General features: G+C 38.2%; 1 protein-coding gene across 12 annotated transcripts in view; it reads left to right on the forward strand.

Moving 5' to 3' along the window:
• Positions 1 to 26690, forward strand: part of LOC115654102 (carnosine N-methyltransferase-like) — a 47799-nt gene that overhangs the window by 1478 nt on the left and 19631 nt on the right. For 5 of the 12 annotated variants that reach the window (XR_004001093.1, XM_030568071.1, XM_030568072.1 and 2 more), the window contains exons 2-10: positions 309 to 369; positions 1212 to 1302; positions 2315 to 2363; positions 4144 to 4315; positions 4422 to 4493; positions 6088 to 6194; positions 10224 to 10308; positions 19618 to 19813; positions 20855 to 21018. Coding sequence is in view for 11 of the 12 variants with exons in the window: in XM_030568071.1 (XP_030423931.1) it covers positions 309 to 369; positions 1212 to 1302; positions 2315 to 2363; positions 4144 to 4315; positions 4422 to 4493; positions 6088 to 6194; positions 10224 to 10308; positions 19618 to 19813; positions 20855 to 21018 (997 nt within the window). In the remaining variant the exon portion in view is untranslated. Of the gene's footprint in view, positions 1 to 308; positions 370 to 1211; positions 1303 to 2314; positions 2364 to 4143; positions 4316 to 4421; positions 4494 to 6087; positions 6195 to 10223; positions 10311 to 12895; positions 13777 to 16543; positions 16950 to 19617; positions 19848 to 20438; positions 20708 to 20854; positions 21019 to 22660; positions 22699 to 26690 lie in introns of those variants that run through there. The other 7 variants (XM_030568075.1, XM_030568078.1, XM_030568077.1 and 4 more) reach the window with 7 other exon arrangements.

Raw genomic sequence — 26690 nt, forward strand, 5'->3', positions numbered from 1 at the left:
AACTCATTTTCTCCCTCTTCCCTAGTTTACTTTCAAGGGCCCAATCTGCAAACACTTTACTATTGTGCTAAGTAGTCCTGTTTTCTGCAATGGAACTGCTCATGATAATAAAAACTATGCTTGGTAGTAAGCAATTGCAGGTTGGATCTTAAAGGAGCCCTCCTAGTAAGACTGTGAAGACAGCTGAATAGACATGGTAAAAGTTGAAAACCTTTAGAAGACCTTTTGTGGTAATTGGTATTTTCCTGTGTAGCAGCTGATTTTTGTCATTGTCCAAAAGGTTTGTTCATTGTTCTTATTTTAAACAGTGGAAAGAAGGGAACTGGATAGAACACAAATTATGAAGGTGTTAGTCATTGGACTTGGCGGGTAAGTGCAAACAAATTCAGTCTCTGTTAAAACATTGTAAGATTGTCTCAAATGCCATATTGTGATCTAACAATCCCTGAGTGTGAATACAGCTCTCTTTTTTTTAAGTAATTAAAAACTTAAGCTTAATATTATATTGTCAATTGTATTTAATTCAGGGGAGTAGCCACAGATGGGCTTGGATGGGCAATTAGCATCCAAGCCCACCCAAATCTGAGCAGGGGTATAGTGCTGCCTCAGTGCCCCGGAGCATCACTCGCACCTGAAATCCAGGATGGATCTATGCACCTGCCCTTCAGAGCTCCCGGAGCTCTGCCATGCCATTTTTCTGGGCCGCTCCATACGCGTGCCCAGCTTGGCAGGTGAAGCCTTGTGTCTGGGGGTACCAGGGCCAGGAAGAGGGCGTGGCATTAGGGGAGAAGCTGAGCTAGTACAGTCTGTCATTGCCAATCCACCTGAAAGTCAGGGCCCACCAAAATTTCCACTCCTAGCTATGCCACTGGTTTAATTTTTTATAACTTTTTCCACCCTCCACCATAGACTGACCCTTTCAGACATCAACTCTAGTCTTCCTCTTTTTCATTGTCATATAAGCTGACTAAAATGAGTTAAATGATAAAATCATAGAATTGTAGGACTGGAAGAGACCAGAAGAGGTCATCTAGTTCAGTTCCCTGTACTCATGGCAGGACTAAGTATTTTCCAAACAAATGTTAGGAAACTGCAAATTATTCTGAATAAAATTAACTTTTTGTAATTGTCTTTTTGCTAGTGCACATTGCACTCCTATGTTATGCATTATTTTTTTCCTGACACATTGTTTATTCAATTTTCAAAGTCAGAGTGACAAATGGGGGGAAAACAACACTGGCAAAACGACTTAGGAAACAGCTTCCAAACTGCAGTATACTCGCTCAAGATGACTTCTTTAAGGTAACCCGAGTTGATGGAATGACTTCATACATAAAAGTAGACTTTAAATGTAGTTCCTGCAACACTATATTATTTTTTCTTGATCTACTAGTATGTGACAATTTAAAATGAATCCTGTTTATGGAGTCAGTATAAACTGTTATCTGGAAAAGAGGAAAATACAATTAAGAATGCTATAATAATGTTAAAGCTTTCAGTTGCCAAAAAAGATTAGGAATATGACCAACAGAATAATCATCTCACTGCATCCTCTGATATTTATATTTAAAGGTGAGTAGAGAAACAGATGCATTTCAGGGAATGTGTCATGCTACTGCAATTAAAATTATTTTTGTAGGTTTTTAACTCTAGACAGAAAACAACAAATAGAAACAAAATAGCAACAAAAAATTAAATATTGTTGCTTGTTTTTGTTTCATATCTTAAAAAATGCAAAAGCATAACTGTTTCAGTATCGATATGAGTGAGAAGGGCCTGTTCTTGTTCCTGATGTGGTTATTGTTCTCGAATGAAACAGTAGTTTATTCAGAAGTTAATATTAAAATCCAGAGATGCTTGTGTTTATATGATATGTAATATATTATCAATATCAATTTCAGTAGATTAGTAAATAATTTTACCTGGATAATACTATTTCAGGGGGACGTGGGAAAAATTATATTTTATTTGAAGAGTAATTTTGGGGGACCCTAGTGATACATCAAGATTAAGTTTTGGGGGGGGGGCGGGAGTGGGCAACACTCCTGCTATGTTGCAATCCACTGTTTATGAAAAACACTGAATATTCTCCTACTGTCTTCCCCTACTGTACATGCTGCTTTGGCTTCCTGTTTCTCCCCCCGCCTGTGTTACATTTTCTGCTTCATATCCTCGCAACCCTTCTGCCTAAGCCATTCACACTGGCCTTCCAGCCTTCTATACATCTCCACCATGAATACTACACAAGTGAATTCAGAGTAATAGGGTTACTATTGCCTTTTGACCTGATAACTGCCTATTTTTTTCTCTCTAGCCAGAATCGGAAGTAGAGATAGATGAACATGGATTTAAGCAATATGATGGTTAGTAAATTGGGTATACTGCTTGTGAACATTATGTATTGAAATGTCAGCTGTAGTTTATTAACTTTAGCGTCTGTTTCTTTTAGATCAATGCAGTCATCAGAGGGGACAGTGTTTTACTTTGTTTTTAAAAAATGGTTAGTGGGTTATGTCTGGCAAAAAGTAAAGAAAACGTAATTTGATATAGGATTTTTTCAGGATGTTTAACAGAAAAAGTCAGTATTTTAAAAGTTCATCATCATTATACTGGACAGTTTAATATAGTATACCTTTATTTGACTATTACACAATACCATTACTATGGAATAGCAATAATATTTTAACTTCCTGCATTTATCACTGACTTTATATCTTTGTTTTGCAAATTAGCTAGCCCTTTCTGTTTCTCCAGAAACAGCTGTCACTTAGCATAGGATATTATGAACATTTCCTCTGGTGACAGCATGTATCTAAAGTTCTGAGGTGATGGGTCTCCAAACTGCTTCATCCAGTGCTTTCCTTTTCTAGAGGCTAGTTAAACAAACTGTCTGCAACAGACTTTATTCTCTCTATTCTTGGTCTTCTAAATTATAGTGCATGACACAGCCAACTGTCTGTTGCTTACAGTGAAACCTTATCAATTTATTAACCTGTCAATATTAAGACTCTTCTGAACAGCATTAGTAGTTGTGATTTCAAACCTAATGCCAATTATACCATTTTACAGTGTTAAATGTTTATTTTTGTTTCGTCATTTAGGGCCATATTCTGTCACTCTTACTCATTTCGAGTAGCCTCTTGCTTCACAAGTAGCCCCACTAACTTGATAGGGCTACTTGTGGAGGACGTTGTCAACATGACTATCAGAATCTGGCCCATAACAAGCAATATGCACCTTAAAACCAAATAATTAAAATATAGATATTAATATCTTGTTTGACAGTAACTTAGAGAAAACTGCATTCCAGAAGTGAAATTCTGACCCCCTTCAAGTGAGTAGTAGTTATATTTTGATTCCAGGCCACTTAAATGATATCAGATGTAATATAGAAAGTTATCAATTAGCAAATAGTGAAATTTAATTTTAAATAGTTGTTCCGTTTTCCCCCTTTGTAGAGTTGCACCTCATGACATGTCCTGGGAGATTCTGAGCACTTCCTGTAACATCCTCAACTCCTGATGTGAAGTGACTGAGAATCAAGGCTGCTTAGCACCTCCCAGAATCAGATCCTAAATCAAGCATGATCAGATCCAAGTTTCAACCTTTTTCTCATGCAAGAAGTCTCACTGAGTTCAGGACTATACTGCAGATTATAACTAAAATGAGTCCAATTGCAATTGAGATCTGGGTCTAAACTTTAAATTCTAGGCTAGCATCAGGCCATCTCTAATTATAAAAACTACAGTTTAATATCCTGCAGCCTGATCTAAGACTTCTTTAATACCTGGCTATTATAACATTATCCTAAACTTGAATTCTGTGTTTATACCAACATTCATCAGCTATGTAACTTTCAGTTGAACTTTTGAACCACTCCAGTTTGGACATGAAACTAGGTGAATCAGCAGAACATTCTGTTTCACATGCCCAAATTCAGTGCTGTTGTTTTAGGTTCCAGTAGTAAATGGGAATGTTAACATTTAAATTTCCATTTCTTTTAAATTAACCCTGCTTCTTTTACTTAAAACCTACATTTAGATCTTAAACTATTTGACAGGGTTTCTGCTTAACTCAGAAATAATGCAAAAATTAAAAGCCAAAACAAAACACACGTTAACTAACATTTTATGTATTTTCTAGTACTTGATGCCCTTTATATGGAGGAAATGGTGACAAGCATACGCTCATGGATGAAAAACCCAACAGGCTCTTCTGTCTCAACAGCAGAATCAAAGAGTACACCTGTCAATCTGAGAAGTACAGAAGAAGTTCACATTTTGATAGCTGAAGGTTTTCTTCTGTATAACTATGAGTAAGCAACGCTACTTTACAAATAAATTTAAAATGTCACATTAACATAAACTGTAAATGGGGGCGTGAATAAGGAAACAAAATGACTAAACATGCTGTCATCTTAGGCCTCTTAATGAAGTATGGGATAGAAGATATTTTCTGACCATTCCATATGAAGAATGCAAGAGGAGAAGGAGGTAATGTTTTAAAACTATTGCTCGCTGCAGATCACCATGCCCTAGTACACGTAAGATAGAAAGCTTCCTGTATGTCAATGTTCTCACACATCTACTAACTGTAACAACTCAGAGCAGAGTCTGCCGACTCTCCTCAGTCCCTTCTTGTGATCTTGCTATTGCTGAGGTAGTGAGCTTTGCCTTGTTACCATTCCATCCCTGAGGGTAGAGCCTTTGTGGTTCCCAGGGATGTTCAAACAGCATCTGTAACCCTCAAATGTATAGATCCATCCCTTGTTTATCATTCATATTGTAGTTGTGCATGGGGACACCAGTCACTGTTCAGACTGCCAATGTACAGACACAAAGTAAAAAGCTCCTTGCCCAAGGAACTTAAAATATAGGTTTAATTACAGTACAGTTGCACTTAAGTATTGTTTAAGAGAGAACAGAAACAAAGTGTTAACTCTTGCAGCTACAAGAAGCTGTGCCACCACAATGCTGTTCAGTGGCAGAGTTGACATGCATTTACATTGTGTATTATTTAAGTAAGATACTGGCCCCTTTCTGTGTTCAGTAACTATTGCAAATGTGGAGTAACTGTTGCAAATCTGGTGTTGATGGCTTTATTCTAGAATGACACAAGTGTAGCTAAGGTCAGAATCTGGTTCACTGATTACAGAATTCCCATATTCATAATGGCCTATGTTTTGAAAAGTGACTAGTAGATTTTCAGTGCCTTTCTTTCTAGGAGCCCAACTTAAGAGACATCAAAGGAGTTTAATCATCACTCAGCACTTCTGAAAATCAGACCCTCTAAGGCAGTGGTTCTCAATCGGGGTATGCAGAGGTCTTCCAGGAGGTACATCACCTCATCTAGATATTTGCCTAGTTTTATAACAGACTACATAAAAAAACTAAAATTTCATACAGACAATGACTTGTTTATACTGTTCTGTATACTATACACTGAAATGTAAGTACAATATTTATATTCCAGTTGGTTTATTTTATAATGGTAAAATGAGAAAGTAAGCAATTTTTCAGTCATAGTGTGCTGTGACACTTTTTTATTTTTTTTTATGTCTGATTTTTGTAAGCAAGTCCAAGTTGTCTTTAAGTGAGGTGAAACTTTGGGTACGCAAGACAAATCAGATTCCTGAAAGGGGAATATTAGTCTGGAAAGGTTGAGAGCCAGTGCTTTCAGGTGTTGCAAGTTGAGCAACCAAAATCGCTAGTCACTTCTCAGAATTTAGACCAACGTGAAAAATATTATCTGTGATTGCAATGTATTTTGGCTATTCTTATGTAACTTACTTATGCAATGAAGTTTAATTAAGATGAAACATCTGTTTCAATAAGAATCTGCTCTGACTCAGTTTTGTAGTTGAAATGATAGGCAGAAATAGGTGATTTGATGGGGTTCTTGTGGGCAATATGCTAAATCCTGTTATAACTAAGGAGTCTCCTGTGCTGTGACCAGCAGATACACAGCCTCCCTCTCTTAGTATTTTGGATAGATATTCTTAGTAAATAAACAATGAAGGGTATATGAGTGCACACCAGGAAAAAAAATGTCAAACTTGCACAGGAAAGCAAATGTGTTTTTCTGTAGTACCAGAGTTTATCAACCGGCAGATCAACCAGGATACTTCGATGGACATGTATGGCCTATGTATCTGAAACATAAAAGGGAAATGGAAGAAAATACAAATAATATCGGTATGGTATACATAATCTTTAAATATATAAAAATTATTAAAAGTAGTGATTTTTGCAAATCACTCTATTTTTCCAGAATTTTTTTGGCATTTATGCAGCAGTATTAGATGCATTTATTGTCTGCTAGTAGATGAGTGATCTTCATGCAAGAAAATCTTGTAGAGATGACCCACCTTTGCGAGCTACAAGAATAAACAAAAATGTATTGGTCACCTTCACTAGTGATTCCTAAACTCCATGTGACAAACCAGTTTGTGTGTGTATGTTTAACTAGAAAAATTCTGGGGAATTATATGGCTCATTGGGTTGATCCATTAGAATGTGGTTTATAATCCTGATTTAGATCTTAGATAGAATAAGTTTAATAGATTCCTCCAAATTGTACATATTGATAAGCCACTACACAGTCTGGCATGAGACATGTCAGGATTTTGGTGCTTTGGTAGAGCTACGTAGGGAAGTTTGCATAATGCCAAACTTATAATGCTGTTAGAGCCTGATCCTGCAACATGTAGAGCACTTCCAGCAAGGTGATGGGCACTGAACACCTTCATCGTGTATTGAATGGCATGCTCAACACTGTTCATGATCAGGCATTAAATTCTTTTTTCTTTTATTGATCAATATCATACTAAAGATTTATATTTATCTAAAAGGTTAATGGTGAAATTCACCCCCGTGGCAAGAGATAGTGCAAGGCCCTGTGTATCGGGTGTATATAGAGCCTCTTACAGGCTGTCTACTAGAATGAACTGTGCCAAAATAAATGTGTGAATTAGCTGAAGCACGTTTCAAAATCAGTGGGCGTGTGAGAGATGAGATGGGGGATGGAATAGAAACTGCCTTGGGGGTGGGAAAAAAAGGCCTTGAAAGATCATTTCAGAAATAGAGTTGTTCCTTTGGGTCACTTTGAAATGGATTATGCTGGATTATGGGACATATAGTCATACATAATCTTTAGTTAGGGCCTTGTTAGAAGTAACCCATCCTGACACTAATTTACAGATAAATCATAGAACTGGAAGGGACCTCGAGAGGTAATCTAATCCAGTCCCCTGCATTTGTGGCAGGACTAAGTATTATCTAGACCATTCCTGATAGGTGTTTGTCTAATCTTCTCTTAAAAATCTCCAATGATGGAGACTTCACAGCCTCCCCAAGTAATTTATTCTAGTGCTTAACCACCCTGACAGGAAGTTTTTCTTAATCGCCAACCTAAACCTCCCTTGCTGCAATTTAAGTCTATTGCTTTTTGTCCTGTCCTCAGAAGTTAAGAACAATTTTTCTTCCTCCTCCTTGTAACAACCTTTTACATACACCTCTACCTCGATATAACGGTGACCTGACATAACACAAATTCGGATATAACGCGGTAAAGCAATGCTCTAGGGGGCGGTACTGCACACTCCGGTGGATCAAAGCAAGTTCAATATAACGTGATTTCACCTATAACACGGTAAGATTTTTTGGCTCCCGAGGACAGCGTTATATCGAGTTAGAGGTGTACTTGAAAACTGTGATGTCCCCTCTCAGTCTTCTCTTTTTCAGACTAAACAAACCCAGTTTTTTCAATCTTCTCTCATAGGTCATGTTTTCTAGACCTTTAATCATTTTTGTTGCTCTTCTGTGGACTCTCTCCAATTTGTCCACATCCTTTGTGAAATGTGGTGCCCAGAACTGGACACAGTACTCCAGTTGAGACCTAATCAGCCCAGAGTAGAGTGGAAGAATCATGTCTTGCTTACAATACTCTTGCTAATACATCCCAGAATAATGTTCACTTTTTTTGCAACAGCATTATATTGTTGACTTATATTTAACTTGTGGTCCATGATGACCCCCAGATCCCTTTCCACAGTACTCCTTCCTAAGCAGTCATTTCCCATTTTGTATGTGTGTAACTGATTGTTCCTTCCTAAATGGAGTACTTTGCATTTGTCTTTATTGAATTTCATCCTGTTTACTTCAGACCATTTCTCCAGTTTGTTCAGATCATTTTGAATTTGAATCCTGTCCTCCAAAGCACTTGCAACCCCTCCTACCTTGGTATTATCCGCAGATTTTATAAGTGTGCTCTCTATGCAATTATCTAAATCATAATGAAGATACTGAACAGAACTGGACCCAGAACTGATCCCTGCGGGACCCCACTTGTTATGCCCTTCCGGCATGACTGTGTACCACTGGTAACTACTCTGGGAATGGTTTATTCCATTTTATTGTGTCAAAGTATGTTTGCTTTTTTATTAAAAAAGACAACAAAACTGTGTAGCTGTTGTTTGTTAAAACTTGTTGTTTAAAAGTGGAAAAAAAAAACTTTTACTCTGTCCGTAGTAGCGTTTTTTAACCCTTAGAGAATCTGCTTTCTTGTGTTTTACTTTTTGGGAGTGCTGCTGAATTATGGGACTTGTGGTATGTGTTTAAACTATGAAATTGAGTAGAAACTGTATCTTTTGCCCAGGGAGACTGACATCCCCACTCTGTAGTTAGAAGATGCTGGACTATTTCCAGAAATCTGGATCTTTTATGGAAAACAGAAGAGGAAAATGAATGTAGGGTTTCAGAAAATGGAAGAATTTATTAAATAACCACCTGCAACATGTGTTCTTACTCAGCAATCTGAGAAAATGAGGTTCAACAGTTTGAAATGAAGCTAGTGGTGCCCAAAGCCCTGTTAACTTAGGAACCCTGTGTGTACAATATTGTCCCCAGCAATCCCAGCCTTTCATTGTTGATCCTCTTGCCCTCTTAATGCTATGCTGAGGAATTGCCTAGTGGTGTACTGGCTGAAGTGGGAGTGTTTCTTGTTCCTCAGAGGGGTCTCATCCATATACTGACCAGAACAAACCCTGCTTAGCCTGAAATTTGACATTTTCAGATAATGGGGCTGCAGAAGGATGCTGAGAGACTCAAATCAGCATTCTCAAAATCTCTCAAATATTCTGTCTGGTGAGGATTTTATTATTTTGTTTTAATAGAATAAATGTGAGTCCTGCAAAAAGGAGCAATGAAGAAGCCATATCCAACTTTTCCTCGAGTCAGGTCTACATGAGATTTTTTTTGCTGGGATAGCAATGTCATTTGGGGGTATGACTTGATTTTTCTTTTTGCAGTGTTTCTATACACTGGGGCTTTTGCAGGTAGACCATTATATTGACAAGTGTTTTTGCCGATATAGCTTATCCCAGTGGTTCTCAAACTTTTTGTATTGGTGACCCCTTTCACAAAGCAAGCCTCTGAGTGCGACCCCCCCCCCCATTAATTAAAAATACTTTTTAATATATTTAACACTAGGATAAGCACTTTTTTGCCAGTTGAATAGGGTGCATCCACACTAGGAGGATCTGCCAACATATCTATCCTTTTCTAATATAGACCTGGACTACTTCAACCAATCCATATTTATAGTTGGGTAGGGAAAACAGTTTTGTTAAATTTGCCATTATTTCCTTTAGGGACAGGGAAAGTAATAAAAGAGCATGCATAGCACAAAGAATCTGTCTTTGCCTTGCTCAAATAAATAAATAAAGTAAATATATAATATATATATTTTTTAACCTAAACAACCCGGAGTATTAGAGATTACAGCACATTCATCATTGTATCCTCTACCCATTAGGAGAGTTATTACAACTTAGCTGGAGGTCCTCAAGATTGCATACATAGTGGGCCACAGAAGAATATTAATTTGTATTAACTCTCTGTACAAGTTCTGGCAGTAATTGTTCCCAAATTTCTGCTGAATTTCTCATCTTACCATAGAACTAGGATTTCTGTTCTTTTGGGACATCTATAGACTATGTATTTTTAAAAAAGAATCTGGTATTTTTGGGGTGGATTGATCTCCTATTTATGAACTTCTATTTAAGCGATATTGGGAGAGGAAAGGAAGTATTCTTGATTTTCTATTGTGATAGCACCTACAGATGCCATTTGGGATTTTGCTGGGTCCTATACAAATGTATAGGAAGTTACAGTTCACTTTAATTATTAATATTGTGACCACTTTTCTCTCCCCCTCTTTCTCAGTTTATTTGGATGGAACAAAATCTGAGGAAGACCTCTTTTCATATGTTTATAATGATATAATGCGGGAGCTAGAAGCATGGAAAAAGTAAGTCATCTTATGGGAAATTGGAACAGGATAAGGGAACTCATTAACAAAAATCTATGCCAATATTAAGGGATAATGTAAATACCTAGCATTTGATGTCCTGTGTTACAAAACTCTTATGTTTTGTCTAAATAGGAAGCAAAAAGCTAAATAAATAGAAGGGTAGCTGTGGTCTGAACCTTAGATCTAAAATACTTGGACTCTCTGGAACCATAGATTCCAAGTACACCAGTATTGGCTTAGCCCTTCACCCTTCTGTGGTATGCCAATAGAGCAGGGGTGGGCAAACCTTTTGGCCTAAGGGCCACATTGGGGAATAGAAATTGTATGGCAGGCCATGAATGCTCACAAAATTGGGGTTGGGGTGCAGAAGGGGATGAGGGCTCTGATTGAGGGTGTGGGCTCTGGGGTGGGCCTGGGGATGAGGAGTTTGGGGTGTAGGAGGGTGCTCTGGGCCTGGATTGAGGAGTTTGGAGAACAGGAGGAGGATCAGGGCTCCGGAAGGGGTTGGGGCATGGGGAGAGGCTCAGGGGTCCTGGCTCCGAGTGGCATTTACCTCAAGCAGTTCCCAGAAGCAGTGGCATTTCCCTTTTCTGGCTCCTATGCAGAGGCATAGCCAGGCGTCTCTGCGCACTGCCCCATCCACGCGCACTGCCCCATCCACAGGCACTGCCCCTGCAGCTCCACTTGGAGTGCCAAGGGGGCCATTGGAGCACATAGGAGCCGGAGTGGGGCCATGCCGTGGCTTCTGGGAGCTGTGTGGTGCAGCCCCCGACCCAGCATCCTGGCTGGAGTGCTGGAGCAGGGCCGAGCCATGTGCTGTGGCCCCTGACCTGGCGTGCACCAGACCCCGCTCCCCAGTGGGAGTTTGTGGGCAGTCTGGCCCGTGGGCCGTAGTTTGCCCACCCCTGCAATAGAGTATACTAATCACTTGCTATGGGTGCGTTTTAAAGTAAAACTTTAAAAACTGAGCTTATGTTGGTGCAGCTTGGTCAGCGAAGACCTTATGGCACTCTGGATTTTGACCAGGTTCTTTGACCCTACTGAAAGGCTGAGTTGTTATATCATTTTAGATCTCTTCTCTGCTCTCACTCTTTTTGGTGCTTGCATGTTAGAAATAACCTTTTTTATTATGTTTCCCTAGATTAGCAAACATCTGCTTTTCCTAAGTGGAGTAATTAGGCCTGTGCATTTATTCACTAGAGAGAATAGGAAGGCTCTCAAATAATGATTTAAATATTGAAGAACCAGAACATATAATAAATCTGGTTTTCCTAATCCCCTATTCCACACTGTTTGGTTTGCGGTTTTGGGGTGATTTTCTTCTCTCTACTGAATTCTCACAATCATTAGAGGGAATTTTAGTTAACTCACCTTTTCTTTATTTAGATTAAGAAGCATACACACAGTTTTTTTTTTTTTTTTTTTTAAATTAAGCAGTAGTTAAATGAGTTGCAGCAGTAAGCTAACAGGAGTCTGTCAAAGAATGTGTCCACTGGTTCTTAAAAAGAACTCTAGTGGAAGAATCAGTGCATATTTATCTGAAAGAAAAAGCAAAGTTTGTGTCTTAATAGTTGATCCCATAAGTCTGGTCTTCCTACTGTGTATAACAGTGGCTCACAAACTTTTGTACTGGTGACCCCTTTCACATAGCAAACCTCTGAGTGCGACTCTCTCTCTTATAAATTAAAAACACTTTTTTGTATATTTAACACCATTATAAATGCTGGAGGCAAAGCGGGGTTTGGGGTGGAGGTTGACACCTCGCAACCCCCCATGTAATAACGTCACAACCCCCTGAGGGGTCCCGACCCCCAGTTTGAGAACCCCTGGTGTATAACATCTACCATGCTTTTACTACCTCTTTGATACTGATGCAGTGTAGTCAATGTATAGACTGATCAGCAAGATCTATACATTTATTTTGTAACTCAAAATCCATTAAAATTTGAATTTTAAATTAAATTTTGAAATGCATCACTACATGATTTAGATAACTGGGTACAGCACTGTGGCTGATCTTTACTATTAAAAATATATATAAAACAAGAGAGAGGGGGAATGAGGTAGCAAAACCCCAGCCAAAGATCTCCTGGTTATGGTTTGTGCCAGTACATAGCATTCATAACAGGCATGCAGAGAAGGTCATCACCAATACTAGTTATTCACAGTGAAGCAGGTTAACATTAATTGAAAAATAAAAAATTAAGTGAAAAATAATTAAAAATACAGTCAATGATACTGTTTATATGTTCCATATCCTTATGAATGAGAGAGACATTTAGTATCTTAATGTGGATTATATACAAACTAAATGTAAACATTTGTTTTACAACTGCTTCAGATCTGGAACAGATAGATCAATTGCTGGATAACTGCAGAGTTAAGAGATATATTTGAAAGCTTTTGAGAGAAAGTGGTAACATATTAGTTTGAGCAAAAAAAATTGAGGTTTGACAAGATTTGAGCAGTAGAGGGAAAGAATAACATTTTGAGCTTCAGGCGGGTGACAAGAATTGTGATAGACATAGTAGATGCCATCTAATATCTGTGAACTGATATCTTTACTTGTATTATTTTTTTTAAGGTGAGCAGGTCACAGCAAAACCATGTGAGAAGTTCGGATTCTTTCCAGTAGGGATTCAGGGTCAATTTTATGGTGTCTGGATGGATCACTTTGCCAATCTATTGTATGTACATCAGTAACACCAGTTTATAGAATCCATATTTTACTGTAGTGACTGCTATTTCTGTTAGACTTATAAATATTGATGAATAGTATAGGTCATCCAGTAGACTAGTGCAGTATTTTTAAAGTGATAGCCTTGCTCAGAGTGGCATCTGTAATCCTGTGACAAACTTCAACCTGATTTAATATTTAATCATGTAGTATAAGGAATTTGAAAGTTACTTTAATGTATGGAAATATAGCCCTGGATATTTCATAAATATACTTCCGTAGGTATATGCTATGTGCACAATTTTATATGCAAGTAAAATATTTTTGGAATTGAAAATCACAAATGCAAAGTGATTGCACATTAGTAATATAGGGAAAATAGAAGTAATAGCTCATAAAATATTAAATATGAGTATTAAATGACATGTGGTTAAAGAGGCAAAAGCCATTTTGGGAATATGTAAATAGAGGTATTGCACTTGAGACCAGAAACAGAATTCTTCCTTTTTCACATGGTGTTCGTTAGAATGCATCTGGAGTATTGTGTATTGTTTGGGGCACTGTGGAAAGGATATAGATAATCTGAAGGGCAACTACTAAGCTATTAGAAAGAGTTGTAGGATAAGAACAGAGGTTGGTAGTGGGTCAGATGTGTTAACATCTCATGAAAAATGTGCAGCCTGGAAAATAAGAGGTTTTGAGTTGTAAAAGATTCTGGATGACAAATGCAAAAAAGATGCTACAAAGGAGGAGAAGGAAATAATAAGATTCTCATTAATCATAAATGATTAATTAGAAATAAATGAAAAAATAAATATGATTAGAGAACAGAAAAATATAGTTTAGATCAGTTAAGGAATAATAGCAGCTTCCCAGCCATATAAAAATACATAAATACACACAGGGAGGACTTAAAACTATTTGAAAACAAACTATCTTTTGAGGATTGTCTAGATCAGGGGTTGGCAACCTTTCAGAAGGTTTATCAGTCTAATTTAAGGTTTTCCGTGCCAGTAATACATTTTAACATTTTTAGAAGATCTTTCTATAAGTCTATAATATATAACTAACTATTGATGTATGTAAAGTAAGTAAGATTTTAAAAATGTTTAAGAAACTTCATTTAAAATTAAATTATAATGCAGAACCCCCTGGACTGGTGGCCAGGACCTGGGCAGTGAGTGCCGCTGAAAATCAGCTTGTGTGCCAGATATCCCTGGTCTAGATATCTTAATTCTACTCAAACCAAAGGTGCAAACCATATAACCTACTACAGGGTCCTTCCAGCCCTAAAAGTTCTAGAATTGTTGACTTTCAGGAATTTTGGTAGCACAGAAATGTGTTTTTGTTTGGATATTTTTAGCCTGATGACTATAATATGGTAGCCATCTTGACTGTCTGATCATGAATGCAATATTAAGACTGTTAATAGTAAACAGAAAATATATTTGTGGTGATCTACTAAAACAGAAGCATAGTGTAAGTGTATGTAGAAATATGTTTAAGATGAAATACTTTCTAATGTGAACTTCTGTATCTCAATTTTGTACAAAAAATAAAATATACCCTAACTGTGTTTTCTCAAATGGTTTACAAGAACAAAAAATGGCTTTAAATAGATATATAAAAAATGTTTATTTTGCAGGGAGGTGTGCAGTCACATGACAGCAAAGCAAGTATGTATTAAACTAGCTGATACTTGCCAGAAACGTCTTATTTTTGATGCTCAGAAATCCTGGATTCTATCTCTGTTTCTGGTGTATAAGTATTGTACCATAAGACAGATAAAACTGCAATTGTTACATTAGAGATTTGGGTTCTATTCCTAACTGTGGTTGGAGAAGGTAAAATAGAAATGGGTATAACCTGTTAGTTAACTTTTAAATCCTTAAGAGCAATGATCCTTGATACATTTATAGATTTGAGCTGTATTTTAAAGATATCTTTAAAATGCAATGTATTCTACCATAGATCAGTGGTTCTTAACAGGGGTATGCATGTTCCTGGGTGTATGCAGAGATCTTTCAGGGGGTACACCAAATCACCTAGATATTTGCCTAGTTTTACAACAGGCTACATAAAAAGAACTAGCAAAGTCAGTACAGAGAACTAGCGAAACTTCATACAATGACTTGTTTATACTACTCTGTATACTGTAAACCGAAATGTAAGAACAATATTTATATTTATATTGCTTTGATAATTATATGGTAAAAATGAGAATAAGCAATTTTTCAGTAATAGTGTTTTGTGACACCGTGGTCTGATTGTGTAAGCAAGTAATTAAGTGAGGTGAAACTTGGGATATGCATGACATTGTAGACTCCTGCAAGTGGTACAGTAGTGTGGAAAGGTTGAGGGCTACTGCAATAGATGATGATTTTTTCTAAACTAGATACCCTTATAACTCCAATCTCAGTTAAGGTTATCTGCCTTCTATTCTCAGATTTTCTGTGTCTGAGGGATCTTATTTAGACACCTCTATACCCCTGCATATTCTTATATATTTTTAAATATATCTATGCTATAGTAATATCCCAAAAGACATCATTTGTGTATCATTTACTATCATTTGTGTAACATGTAGCAATTCCGCTGTATTATTGCAGGAGCTCAAGTCCTACAGTGATAAAAATAGTTAATATAAAATAGAACAAGTGGCCAGAGACATCTTTTATTTTCATCTGAACAAGATGCTGGACTTAGCTGTGCCTGGCCCTCACCATCCTCATTACCACCTATTACAATCACGACTCCTCCTTCCTCACACACTCTCTGCTCTTACTTTTTTTTTTTTTTGGTGTTATGGGCCATCCTTAGGACTCAGCAGCTCCAGGACAGGACTCCCTCCTGCCCTCCAGTGCAATTAACAGCAAAGTGGCCCCGGGAGTTAAAAAGGAGCAGAGGCCAATAGTGTTACAGTGCCTATCACAATGTATGTGTTGTTGAAATACAGATTTTAAATTTTTTATTAGCACTAATGTTTTAAGAATTATATAGTAGCCAGGTTAAGAAAAGAGTGGCTGTAGATCTGGGTATAGGGCTTAGATTATCCAACCAAGCTCTTTCCGAGGGCTTGGGCACTCAGGGTGAGAGGGGGAAATTGCTCCCTCGTACCCTATATCTTTACAGATAGGTATAGCAATTCTTCAAACATATTTTTCAATGGAAAAATAGCCCCCACTGACTCATCTTTCCCTACCCTCCGTTACAAACGACTGCCCCTTTCCCTGCTGTCGCCTACTCCCCCTGCCTGGGGCCGTGCTGCAAGCTAGTCCGGCCCCTGAGAGCGACGCTGCTGTAGCCAGGCTGCAGTCCAGCTACCCCCCCCCCCCCCGCCCTCACTGACAGGGGTGCACGCGACCCCCCCTCTGCTATCTGCCACACGGTGAAGAAGCAGGTGTGGATCCTGCCACTGGAGGGGAGGGGTGACACCTCCTTCCGCGGCAGTTCGCGGTTAGGCCGTTGACTCTTCTCGCATTTTCTCACGAACACTCACTAGCTGGTAGGAGGGGTCGGACGGGCTCTTCTGCGGCTGCGCGGGCCGTGCCCGTCGTATATGGCCGTTGGAGGGTGGTGTCCTCGTGTCATATAAAGCAAGTGCTCGGGGGGGCGCGGGCGCCTCTCTGGTGCCGGAAGCGGGCGGGGACGGCGTTGGAGTTGTCGGCCGCGTGCGGCCTGTCCTGGAAAGCGCAGCTCCCGCTGCAGCCGCGGCCCTGAGGCGAGAAGGATCCACCTCGGTCAGGGCGATGCTCCGGGGGCGCCGGGAGGAGGATGGGGGGGAACAGCGACCGTGGCGAGACCGGGCTGACTGCGACGACGGGGAGGTGCCGTTCAGCAGCGAGCGGCTCCGGCGAAAGCAGCCGGAGCAGGGGACGGTGAGCAGGATGGAGGAGGAGGAGGAGGAGCGGCTGGAGGGGGAGCATTTCCGGAGAATCATCAACGCCTTCCGATACTACGGGTAACCGATACCCTGCTCCGCGGAAGACCGGAGACCCGCCACCCCCCGGGTTTCCTGAACCCGAGAGACCCCGATCCTGGTCGGCTCCCCCTTAGGCTAAGAGACGAGACCCTCTACCCAATTCCCAGGCCGGGTCTTCTCCTGCCCTGAGCCCGAGAAACCAACCAGGTGGAGCCAGGAAATCACTGCCTGTGTAACCTTTCTGCCCATTTCCTCCCGTGCACCCCCGCCACCGGGGTGTGTGCCCTCCCCATCCCCCCATGACAGTTCTCTAGTTTTTCTCTTATAACTGTGGAAATAGAAAATTATTTGGAAGTGGAGCTGAGTGCATGTACAGAAGTGATAGCAGAGCATGTCGGTCAAGCCGGTTCTTTGTTGGCTGGAGAAATACTTGAAGTGGTGTTGAAGGGTCTTCATATCTTCCCCTTAAGGCAAAGTTGTCTAATTAGGGGAGATGAAGTGAACAGTAGGTTTTTCTGTTTTTTAAAGTGAACCCGATTGCATTTGGATAATAAATGTAAAAGTATATAATTATTAATGAACATTTATTTTGTACTGTTGAAATTGAACTTTACAGACTATGCAAATACTGCAAAAAACAGGCCTGTTAACAGCATTGTATTCAGTGCTAACGTTGAAGCATATAACTAACTTTCTGAGCTTGTTTTCCTACCAGAATAGTGCTTTATGACCCTTCAAAAAACAATAAGCTGGAGTAGAAAGCCTAAAAAATAACTTTCTACGGAATGTGTAGAACAGAGGAGAAACATCCGTTAGTTTTAACCAAAACAAAAAATGATCTAGAGAAAGCAACTGTTTATAGCCACGCTTGTGACATTATCTTGGAAATCACGTGTTCTGTCACTGTAGAATCTTTTAGCAAGTGTAAATACATGAAACAGAGTTGGGATGTTATGATCCACATTATACTTTCTATATTTCAATTGACTGATTTAATAACTGGGGCCATTATAATGCAATTGTCTCGTTTGAACAATGTTAGGTACCAAACCTGATCCTTAAATTATAGTACCACCTCCTCTGCAATTCTTTTCAAAGAGCTTTAACCAGATTGAGTTGAAGTGAGCCCCATATTTAATAACTTGTCAATAAAACATGTTTCAAATAGCTTTATTTTTATAAACCTGTACCAAGGTTATTGAAATTAAAGGGTGTCTCTTAAACAATCCAAATGCTTGAATATAGAAATATGAAATGAGCGATTTTAGATACCCATGTAAACTGTGAATGAAGTAGGTTCTAATTCTGGGGACTGAACGTCTACATGACTGTCTTAGCAACCATTAAGAAAGGGATAGATGACAAAACAGAAAATATCCTAATGCCTTGAATACTGCATGCAGTTCTTGTCACTCCATCTCAAAAAAGATGTAATAGAAGTGGAGAAGTATAGAGAAGGGCAACAAAATCATTAGGGGTATGGACAGCTTCCCTGTGAGGAGAGATTAAAAAGACTGGGACTGTTCAGTTTAGAAAAGAGATACAATAGAGGTATCTAAAATCATGAATGATGTGGAGAAAGAGAATAAGGAAATGTCATTTATCCCTTCATGTAACAGAAGAAATAGGGGTCACCCGGTGAAATTAATAGCTACAGATTTGCACAATGCACAGTCAACCTGTGCAGCTTGTTGCCAGGAGATGTTGTGAAGGCCAAAAATATAAGTGGGTTCAAAAATAATTAGATAAGTTCATGGAGGATAGGTGCAGTCAAGGGCTTTTAGACAAGATGGTCAGGGATGCAACCACATGCTCCGGTGTCCCTGAACCTCTGGCTGCCAGAAGCTGGGACTGGATGATGGGATGGATCACTCGATAAATTGCCCTCTTAAACTAATTCCATCTGAAGCTGTTAGAAAACAGGATACAGGGCTAGGTGGACCATTAGTTTGACCTAGTATGTGGATTCTTATGTTCTTAAACTTGCTATAGAATATCCTTAAATTACATTGATTTGGAAATTGTGTACAGATTAGAATTTAAAATGAAAACAGCAACATTATCCTATGTAGTTACAATGAAATGTGTTCATACTTAACTTTTTTGTTAATGAGTGGTTCAAGATAAAGAATTAAGGCCTCAATTGTGTAGTGATGTATCCACATACTTAATTTTCCATATTGTGAGTAGTTCTGTTGATTTCATTGGACTGTTCATGTGGATAAGTCTTTACAGGATCTGTACAGTGATATTAAAAGTGAAGTGAGTTCCTTGTATCTTATGCAGCATAATGTATATTCTTTTAATATTATTTTCTTTACTGCTTCAATGCACAGTTAAAAGCTTGATATTTTCAAACCATTTGTCTAATCAGTCTGTTTCTGTGAATTTCTAATATTATTAAAACCAATGTAGACTTTGGTTTGTGAACCAATGCCATTGATGGTGATGCTGACATGCACAGATCTGGGAATAGATAACAGCTTCATAATTTGCATTCTAAAATAACCACATTCTCTATAAAATTCTTAGGAATTGAGGTTTTTTGGCTTGGTTAGGGGACTATTGTGAAATGAGATCTAAGCTTTTTGAATAAAGATGGAGAAGTTATGATAGCTGTAGTCTGGGGTATCTTCACATGTGGGTTCTTTGGATTTATAGTTGAAGCTAAATACTGACAGACCTTAACTTTTTTTTTATTTTCTAGAACTAATATGCATGAGCAAGTGAACAGAACTGAGAGACAGTTTAGATCCCTCCCAGCTAATCAACAAAACCTACTTCCTCAATTTCTTCTTCATCTGGACAAGATTCGGAAATGCATTGATCATAATCAAGAGATCTTGCAGACCATTGTGAACGAGTGCAAACATATGTTTGAAAATAAAGAATATGGAGAAGATGTATGTAAAATTGGACTCTCTTCATATTTCAGAAGTAAAAATTTCTGTACATTTGTTAGTTTTTTATATTTCTTTTTCTCATTTCAGGTTTCCATTCCTTTTGTCCCTCCCCTTACGAATTCATATTTGCTTAATTACCTTGCCCCCAACCTTTGCATGTCTTATAGGCCTGATGAATTATATTGTATAGTTTTTCAATAAAGGCATATCTGGCTATTTTTTCTATATAGAGGCACAGTTAATCCCTCAGGAGAACAGTACTTGTCTGCTATGGCAAGTGTCAGTAATTACTCTTAGTAACAGATCAGTATGATAGAACTCCAATGGAGTTCTAACTCTACCCAAGTTTTTTTTAAGGTTGACTTTTCACTTGGCTGCATTGATCATAAGTAGTGTTTTTGTAGTACATTAGTTTACAACATTCTTAATCATCTATGTGTTTTAGGTAAATTAACTATTTGTGGTATTATAGTTCTGTACAACTTTATCATAATTTCCCCCCTACTTGATCTATCTTTTTTAGTGTGCCATATCTATTTTTTTAATTTCGTTTTACACTTATGAAGCTTAAGGGACTGGCAGTGACGGAAACTGAAGTCTTCTTTTTTTTTTTTTGTATCCATAGGCTGGGTACAGTTCTGGGCAGCTCCAGTGTGAGCTTCTCCATGCTGCCTCATCAATGGCTTGGAGGGACCTCCCTCTCAGAGTGGGAGGTTGTTCGGTCTCCATACTAGCTCACCCCTTGTCCTTTCCTGAATAAGGACTACCAGTTGTGCTGAATTATGCTATATTATATATTGGTTTTGTGATGTGGACCCTGGTCTATTGAGGGCTGAGCTGATACCACCAAACTCATTTCATATATGACTGTAAGCTGGATTTGAGCCCTGGTCCCAGAGGTGAGAGGCGAGTGCTTTATCAACTAAACCACCCATATAGCTGCTACAGCATGTCTGTTTCAGTATTCAAAGCTAAGGTTGTTTGACATCTTAATTTTCTGGATTTATTTTTTTCTCTAACTTTTATTTGCCCTTTAATCAGGAAAATGGGAAGATTGTGCCAGCCTCAACGTTTGACATGGATAAATTAAAGTCCACTTTGAAACAGTTTGTAAGAGACTGGAGTGAAACGGGGAAACCTGAGAGAGATTCCTGCTACCAGCCAATCATTAATGAAATTGTAAAGAACTTTCCAAAAGAGAGATGGTAAATAGTGCTTTGTTTTTAAGATTTATTGTAAGAGAAAATATATAGGCCTTCCACGTTGCACGCCACTTGTAAAAAGTTTGTAGAGACTGGTTGAAAAAAAAACTTGAATTTAAAAATACTTTAAAATAAGTGCAAATAATGTTGGGTTAATTGCATAAACAAAAAGTGCTTGTATGGTAGGGAAGTACAGTAGAATACAAAACGTTAAACCTAGAAATAATAAAAGCAGAATTAAGTATTCTCTCTCTTTGGGCCAATATTGATAGGTCTAAATATATTTTTATTATGTGAGTTCAAAAAGTTGTAATATGGTTAAGCTTAGTGATTCTATAGCAGCACAATACAAGGAATCAAAGTTCCAGTTTGGCAGCTGCTGTGAGTGCTGTGGTAGGATCCATGTCCAGCTTGCCTCAGCTCAAGAGAAGACCATAGTATATGATCCCTTGAAGGGTAGGGGAAGTAAAATGTGGTTATTCTTGGTGAGAGAGGAAAGGAGTATAAGGTTCCTATCACCCCTATTATAGCTTTATTACATTTGCAATCCTGTTTACAAGTGTTCAGACCTAATATTGATTTCAGACACAAGATACAATGCATCTTGTAAAATTCTCATGTGTTTGTGTGTGTATCTTGATAAATGATTTGACAAAAAATGAGGCATGTCTGTGTGTCTGAAGGTAGGATGAATGCTGATATGGCAATAATCTAAAAAGAGCAAATTTATTTACAAAAAGTAGTATGGTAGTAAAAATGAGAAACAACAAAAAAACTACTCATTAATTAAATCCATTTCCTAAGAATATAAATATAAATGATTTAGTTACTTATTAAATCAGTGCAATTGTCATAAGTTTAAAAGTGAAATGATATTTATTTAAGTGTCAGTGGTGGCCACTGTTTTTCCTCTCTATGTATAAATATTCCTTGCTACCTGTCATTTGGTTTTCTGCAGTAGATACTGCTGACCGTTACAGCAAAGTGTTTTTGATGCGGTCAAACATCCAAGCTACAGAGATCAGCAATTTTTTTTCGTTTAACTTGTCTTGAGCTGAAATGTTACTGCAATACTTAGCCCAGTGGTTCTCAACCAGGAGTACACATATTCAACTCATCTAGATTAGTGTTTCTCAACATGGGGGTTGCAGTACCTAGGGGAATGACGGGATGGATTTAAAGGTATTGCAAGTGCAGGGCCAGCATTAGGGTTTGGCAAGCAGGGAAGTTGCCTGGGGCCCCATGTCACAGGGGGCCCCGGGAAGCTAAGTTACATGCTGCAGCCCTGCTGCCTGTGGCTCAGGCTTCAGACATGAAAAACAGGCTCAAGTATCTCACTGAAATTTAGGTACAATATTTATATTCCAATTGCTTTATTTTATAATTATATGGTAAAAATGAGAAAGTAAGAAATGTTTCGGTAGTAACGTGCTGGGACACTTTTTAGTAGTTTTATGTCTGATTTTGTAAGAAAGTTTTTAAGTGAGGTGAAATTTGGGATACACAAGACAGATCAGACTCTTGAAAGGGGTACAGTAGTCTGGAAAGTTTGAGAACCACTAACTTAGCCCACTAAGATTTCATTGGAGGATAAGATTTGTACAGCACTTTCAAAAATATAACTTGAATACTCTTCCCTTGTTAGATACAAGGCATTCAGGAATGTCTTCTCTTATAGAAAAGGTACAGTAAGTTTAGTTTTTATACATTTAAGTAAAGTTATCTTCTGTTTAGAAATTCCCTCATAAAAATGATAAAAATAGAAAGTCGCCCTTTGTTGCAGTTGTTTATGCATTATTATATGGTTCTAAATTTCATAAGTATGTTAGTGCAGTTCAAGCATCAATATTGTCAGTGGCTTTTTCTTGTGAAATGTGAGCCTCTGTGTAAGACAAATCTTTGTCTTAAAGACTAACTAGTTTTTTATATTTGGCTTCATGGAATCCCTCTTTTAGTTTTGCTTTGTATACAGGCTATGCTTGTGTGACTCCCAAAACCACTTGCAGTTCCTGTAACTGCTTCAGACTTGCCACTGCAAATTCAGTTTTCTATATGAAAGCCAAATTGGATGAAAGGTGGAGAATATTAAGCTTTTCACTTCAGATATCTGAAGTGCACTGTGCCTACCAGGAAAAATGATGTAAAAGAAAATTTAAATCTTTTTTTGACTTGTAACCCACAGATGAAAGCAGTTACTTACGAATCCATGTATGTTAAATTTGGTAAATAATGAAAAACATTTGCTTAAAAAATATTTTAAAACTTTTTATTCATTCTGTACTTTGAAAAAGAGCTTTAATTTTGGGGAAGATACATTGATTGTGTTCTTCATTCATACTGCAACTTAAATCTCTGTTTCAAATGCAGAACTCACCCAAACCTGAACTGTGGAGCCATGACTAATGTTTTTATGTCAAATGGCTTTGATAGAGAGGAAAATATGTAACTGTGAAGAAACCATATTCAGAATAAACTGCTTAGTAGTATAAAATAACTGTGGCCGACCATAGTTTAGAAATACAGTAAAGATGTGGACTTGAGCCCAAAAACTGAGGTAGGAGAAATATTTTGCTTTAGAATTCAGAATCCTAATTTTTTCCTTTATGTGGCTCTTTGCTCTGCCTCTTCAGGTTATGGGAGCAAGTTAGTATCTTGCTTTCCCACCCATGTTTGGCTAGCAAATCATGACTTCTTTTTAGATGTGGACCTTGCCATAGTTGTTATAGCTTTGTCTCACAGGATTACTGTAATGTGGCTCTACAAAAAGCTGCACCTGGAGACCACTCAGACTGTAGATAATGCAGAATAGCAGTGCCTATCTGTCCAGGCTTTTTGCCTGAGGGCATATTTAGAGGACAGTGAAGTTAAAGAAAGGTGGAAGACATCTTTTATTGGCATTGAGCCAGATAGCAAAATTGTTCCTAATGATTTAAAAATGGTATGTGTGTAAAAGCAGTTCTGAGTAAATTTTTCAAGTCTAAATTTTTCCCCCATTTCTTACGAGACTAGCTGGATATAAATATTTGTAAAATGTTTATGGTGCAAGTATATTATCTGTTGTTCACCGTGTTTAGAAATAGATATGTAGACTTTTCAGACTAAAGCCTATCTTGAGCTGAGAGTTAGAAAAAGCTGTCATTCCTTGATAACTTTTTCCAACAAGACATGTTGGATCAGACTCTCCAAAGTGCTGAATGCCCTTAGCACTCATCAAAATTCCATCCAATTTATACTTTTAGCACAGTATGTGAAACAATAAGCTTCAATTTTCTCCAAGTATCTTAATTTTGTTTGGCCTTTCCTAAGGCAGAAGTGCTCTGTGAATTGGATTAATCATGTTGTGTTTGAACTGCAAGTGATTCAGGTTGAGTGTGAACAGATGCACTAAATAAATTCACAAATAAATAAAGAAATGGGATCAGCCACTGCAAGTTAACTGAAGTTTCTGTACAAATGTGTCTCCAATGCAGAGCTAAAGGAGGGATCGTGTTCAACTGATTTTAAGAGTAATGGTCTTAACGTTAAAAATTAACCCTCAGAACTCAGGTTAAAATTTTTGAAAAATTTTAATCTGGCCATGGAAAAGCTAGCTGTGTTTCAAGGTCTTAACACTGTATGCCTGAAGTGGTAAAAGTCAAAACCTTTGATTTGTAATCAACAAACTCGAGTCAAACTTTACACTTACATGTAGGAAGCAATATCCTGGCATAGATTGGCTTCAGTTGACAGTGATACATGCTGGTTTTAAGGGTTATTTCTTGTCACTTACCAGACAAAATATTTGATATCACTTCCATCCTAGTAGCTATATTACCAAGATATTTGTTCTAAAATACTAGTTGGATGTCTGGCATTGGTTTTAGTCCCTTTAGCTGTCACTAAAAATAATCTAACCATTGGTTCAGTTTAGGCCACTCAGTCATATCTGAGTTACACTTCAGCTGAGTTTCTGTGAAATAAAAGCACAAACATCTTTTCTATGTTTTAATACTATACATGGGATTTCTTTAGTGCATACTACAGTAATTTAAAAGACTACTCAATGATGGAAATGTGAGTGGTGCTTACATAATACATTTATTTCTCTCTTTAGTATATCATGTCCGTGCTCATATCCAGGTTGGTTTATTTGCTAGAATCTGGAAGCCCTCTGGCTTCAGAATATCATGTCTCTTTGGGGCAACAGATGCAGTACAGAGTAGTACCCATTTTGTACGTTCATCTATTTTTGGAGTTTACTAGCAGTGTTTTCTTCCCAACATCCTTGCCTGCTCTGTAGAAAAAGAAACTTGTATGGCAAAAAAGGATATTACTAACCTGGTTCCTCTTTTTGGATGTTGGTGGGGAGCAGCTGCTTCCCTTCACAGGAGGAATCAAGCTGTTAAGATACGGAAAGGAATGCAAGGTGCTCCATCTGAGCAGAGTGCAGTGTTTAAGGTACTCTTGCTGTTTAATATGGGGCAGATGGTGTTTCCCCTTCTCCCATCAGAGTTGGTTATAGAAGGTTGGGAAATGGGAATCTTAGAGATGTTGGAAGTTGAAAATTAAATTTTTTTTCTTTAATTCTAGTAGGAAAAACAGCCACAGGATCTTGTGATCACACCTATGGGTAAAACTTCTGGCTAGACTTAGAAAATGGGACTGTTATCTAACTATATACAGAGTTAATAACTCTTAAACTTTTAAGTATGGCCATGTGTCCTCCTGGAATTCTCTTTTATGGTGGCCTGCTCTAAGTGGACTTTGAGGATGAAACTCTCTGGTATGAATGTGACCTCTCACCTAGAAAATTACATTTAGGAAATGGTTTTAGAGTGGTAGCTGTGCTAGTCTGTATCAGCAAAAACAACGAGGAGTCCTTGTGACAGTTTATGCCCAAATAAATTTAGTTTCCAAGGTGCCACAAAGACTCCTCGTTATTTAAGGAATGCTATTGAGATTGGTGTTTTCAACAGATTCACCTAGATGTCAAATGTCGGGGAATATATACACAAAGTTCAACGGTTGCAAGTATGAGAACTGTCAGGATACAATGAGTCACCGTTTAGTTTCTTTTAAAATTTATTTTGCTAGAATTATACATGCATTACCTAGTTAGAATCATTTGTATTGGTTCATGCACTTCATTGTTGAGAATAAAATGGGTGGGAGTTCTATAAGGTAGCACAGTTGTCTAGACAATGAACAGGAGGATCTGACATAGCCAGTTTCATATTTTCTCTCTTTAAGAAATGCCCAAGCCACATTGACAGCTCGTTTATAGCTCCATGAACTCAGGTATCATATCATCATCATCATTTGCTTTCTAGTCTCATATTGGGCCAGATTCCAGCCCTCACTGTGGTCCATACATAATTCCTTCAGTGCAGGATCATGCTGTGTGGCAGAGTGGTGATGCAGAGAGCAGGAGAGGGATTGATGATACACTATACCTGTAATTCTGGGATGCAGAACAACTCCATTGGCAACTGTAAATTAGAGCAACCTCATATACTCTTATTCTGGGAGTCACTCCATTATCCTGAGCAGCTCAAAATCCAGGAGATGAAAGGATGTAATAATAGCACCTCTGCCTCCCTAGTCCTCTTGAGTTGTATCTTGTGTTCTGTGCTTCCTCTGAAAGGATCAGCATAGAATCTGGCTCATTGTCTATAAAATAGCCAACACATCTTGAA

The sequence above is a fragment of the Gopherus evgoodei genome, chromosome 6 (genome assembly GCF_007399415.2).
Source record: "Gopherus evgoodei ecotype Sinaloan lineage chromosome 6, rGopEvg1_v1.p, whole genome shotgun sequence".
NCBI classification, from domain to species: domain Eukaryota; kingdom Metazoa; phylum Chordata; order Testudines; family Testudinidae; genus Gopherus; species Gopherus evgoodei.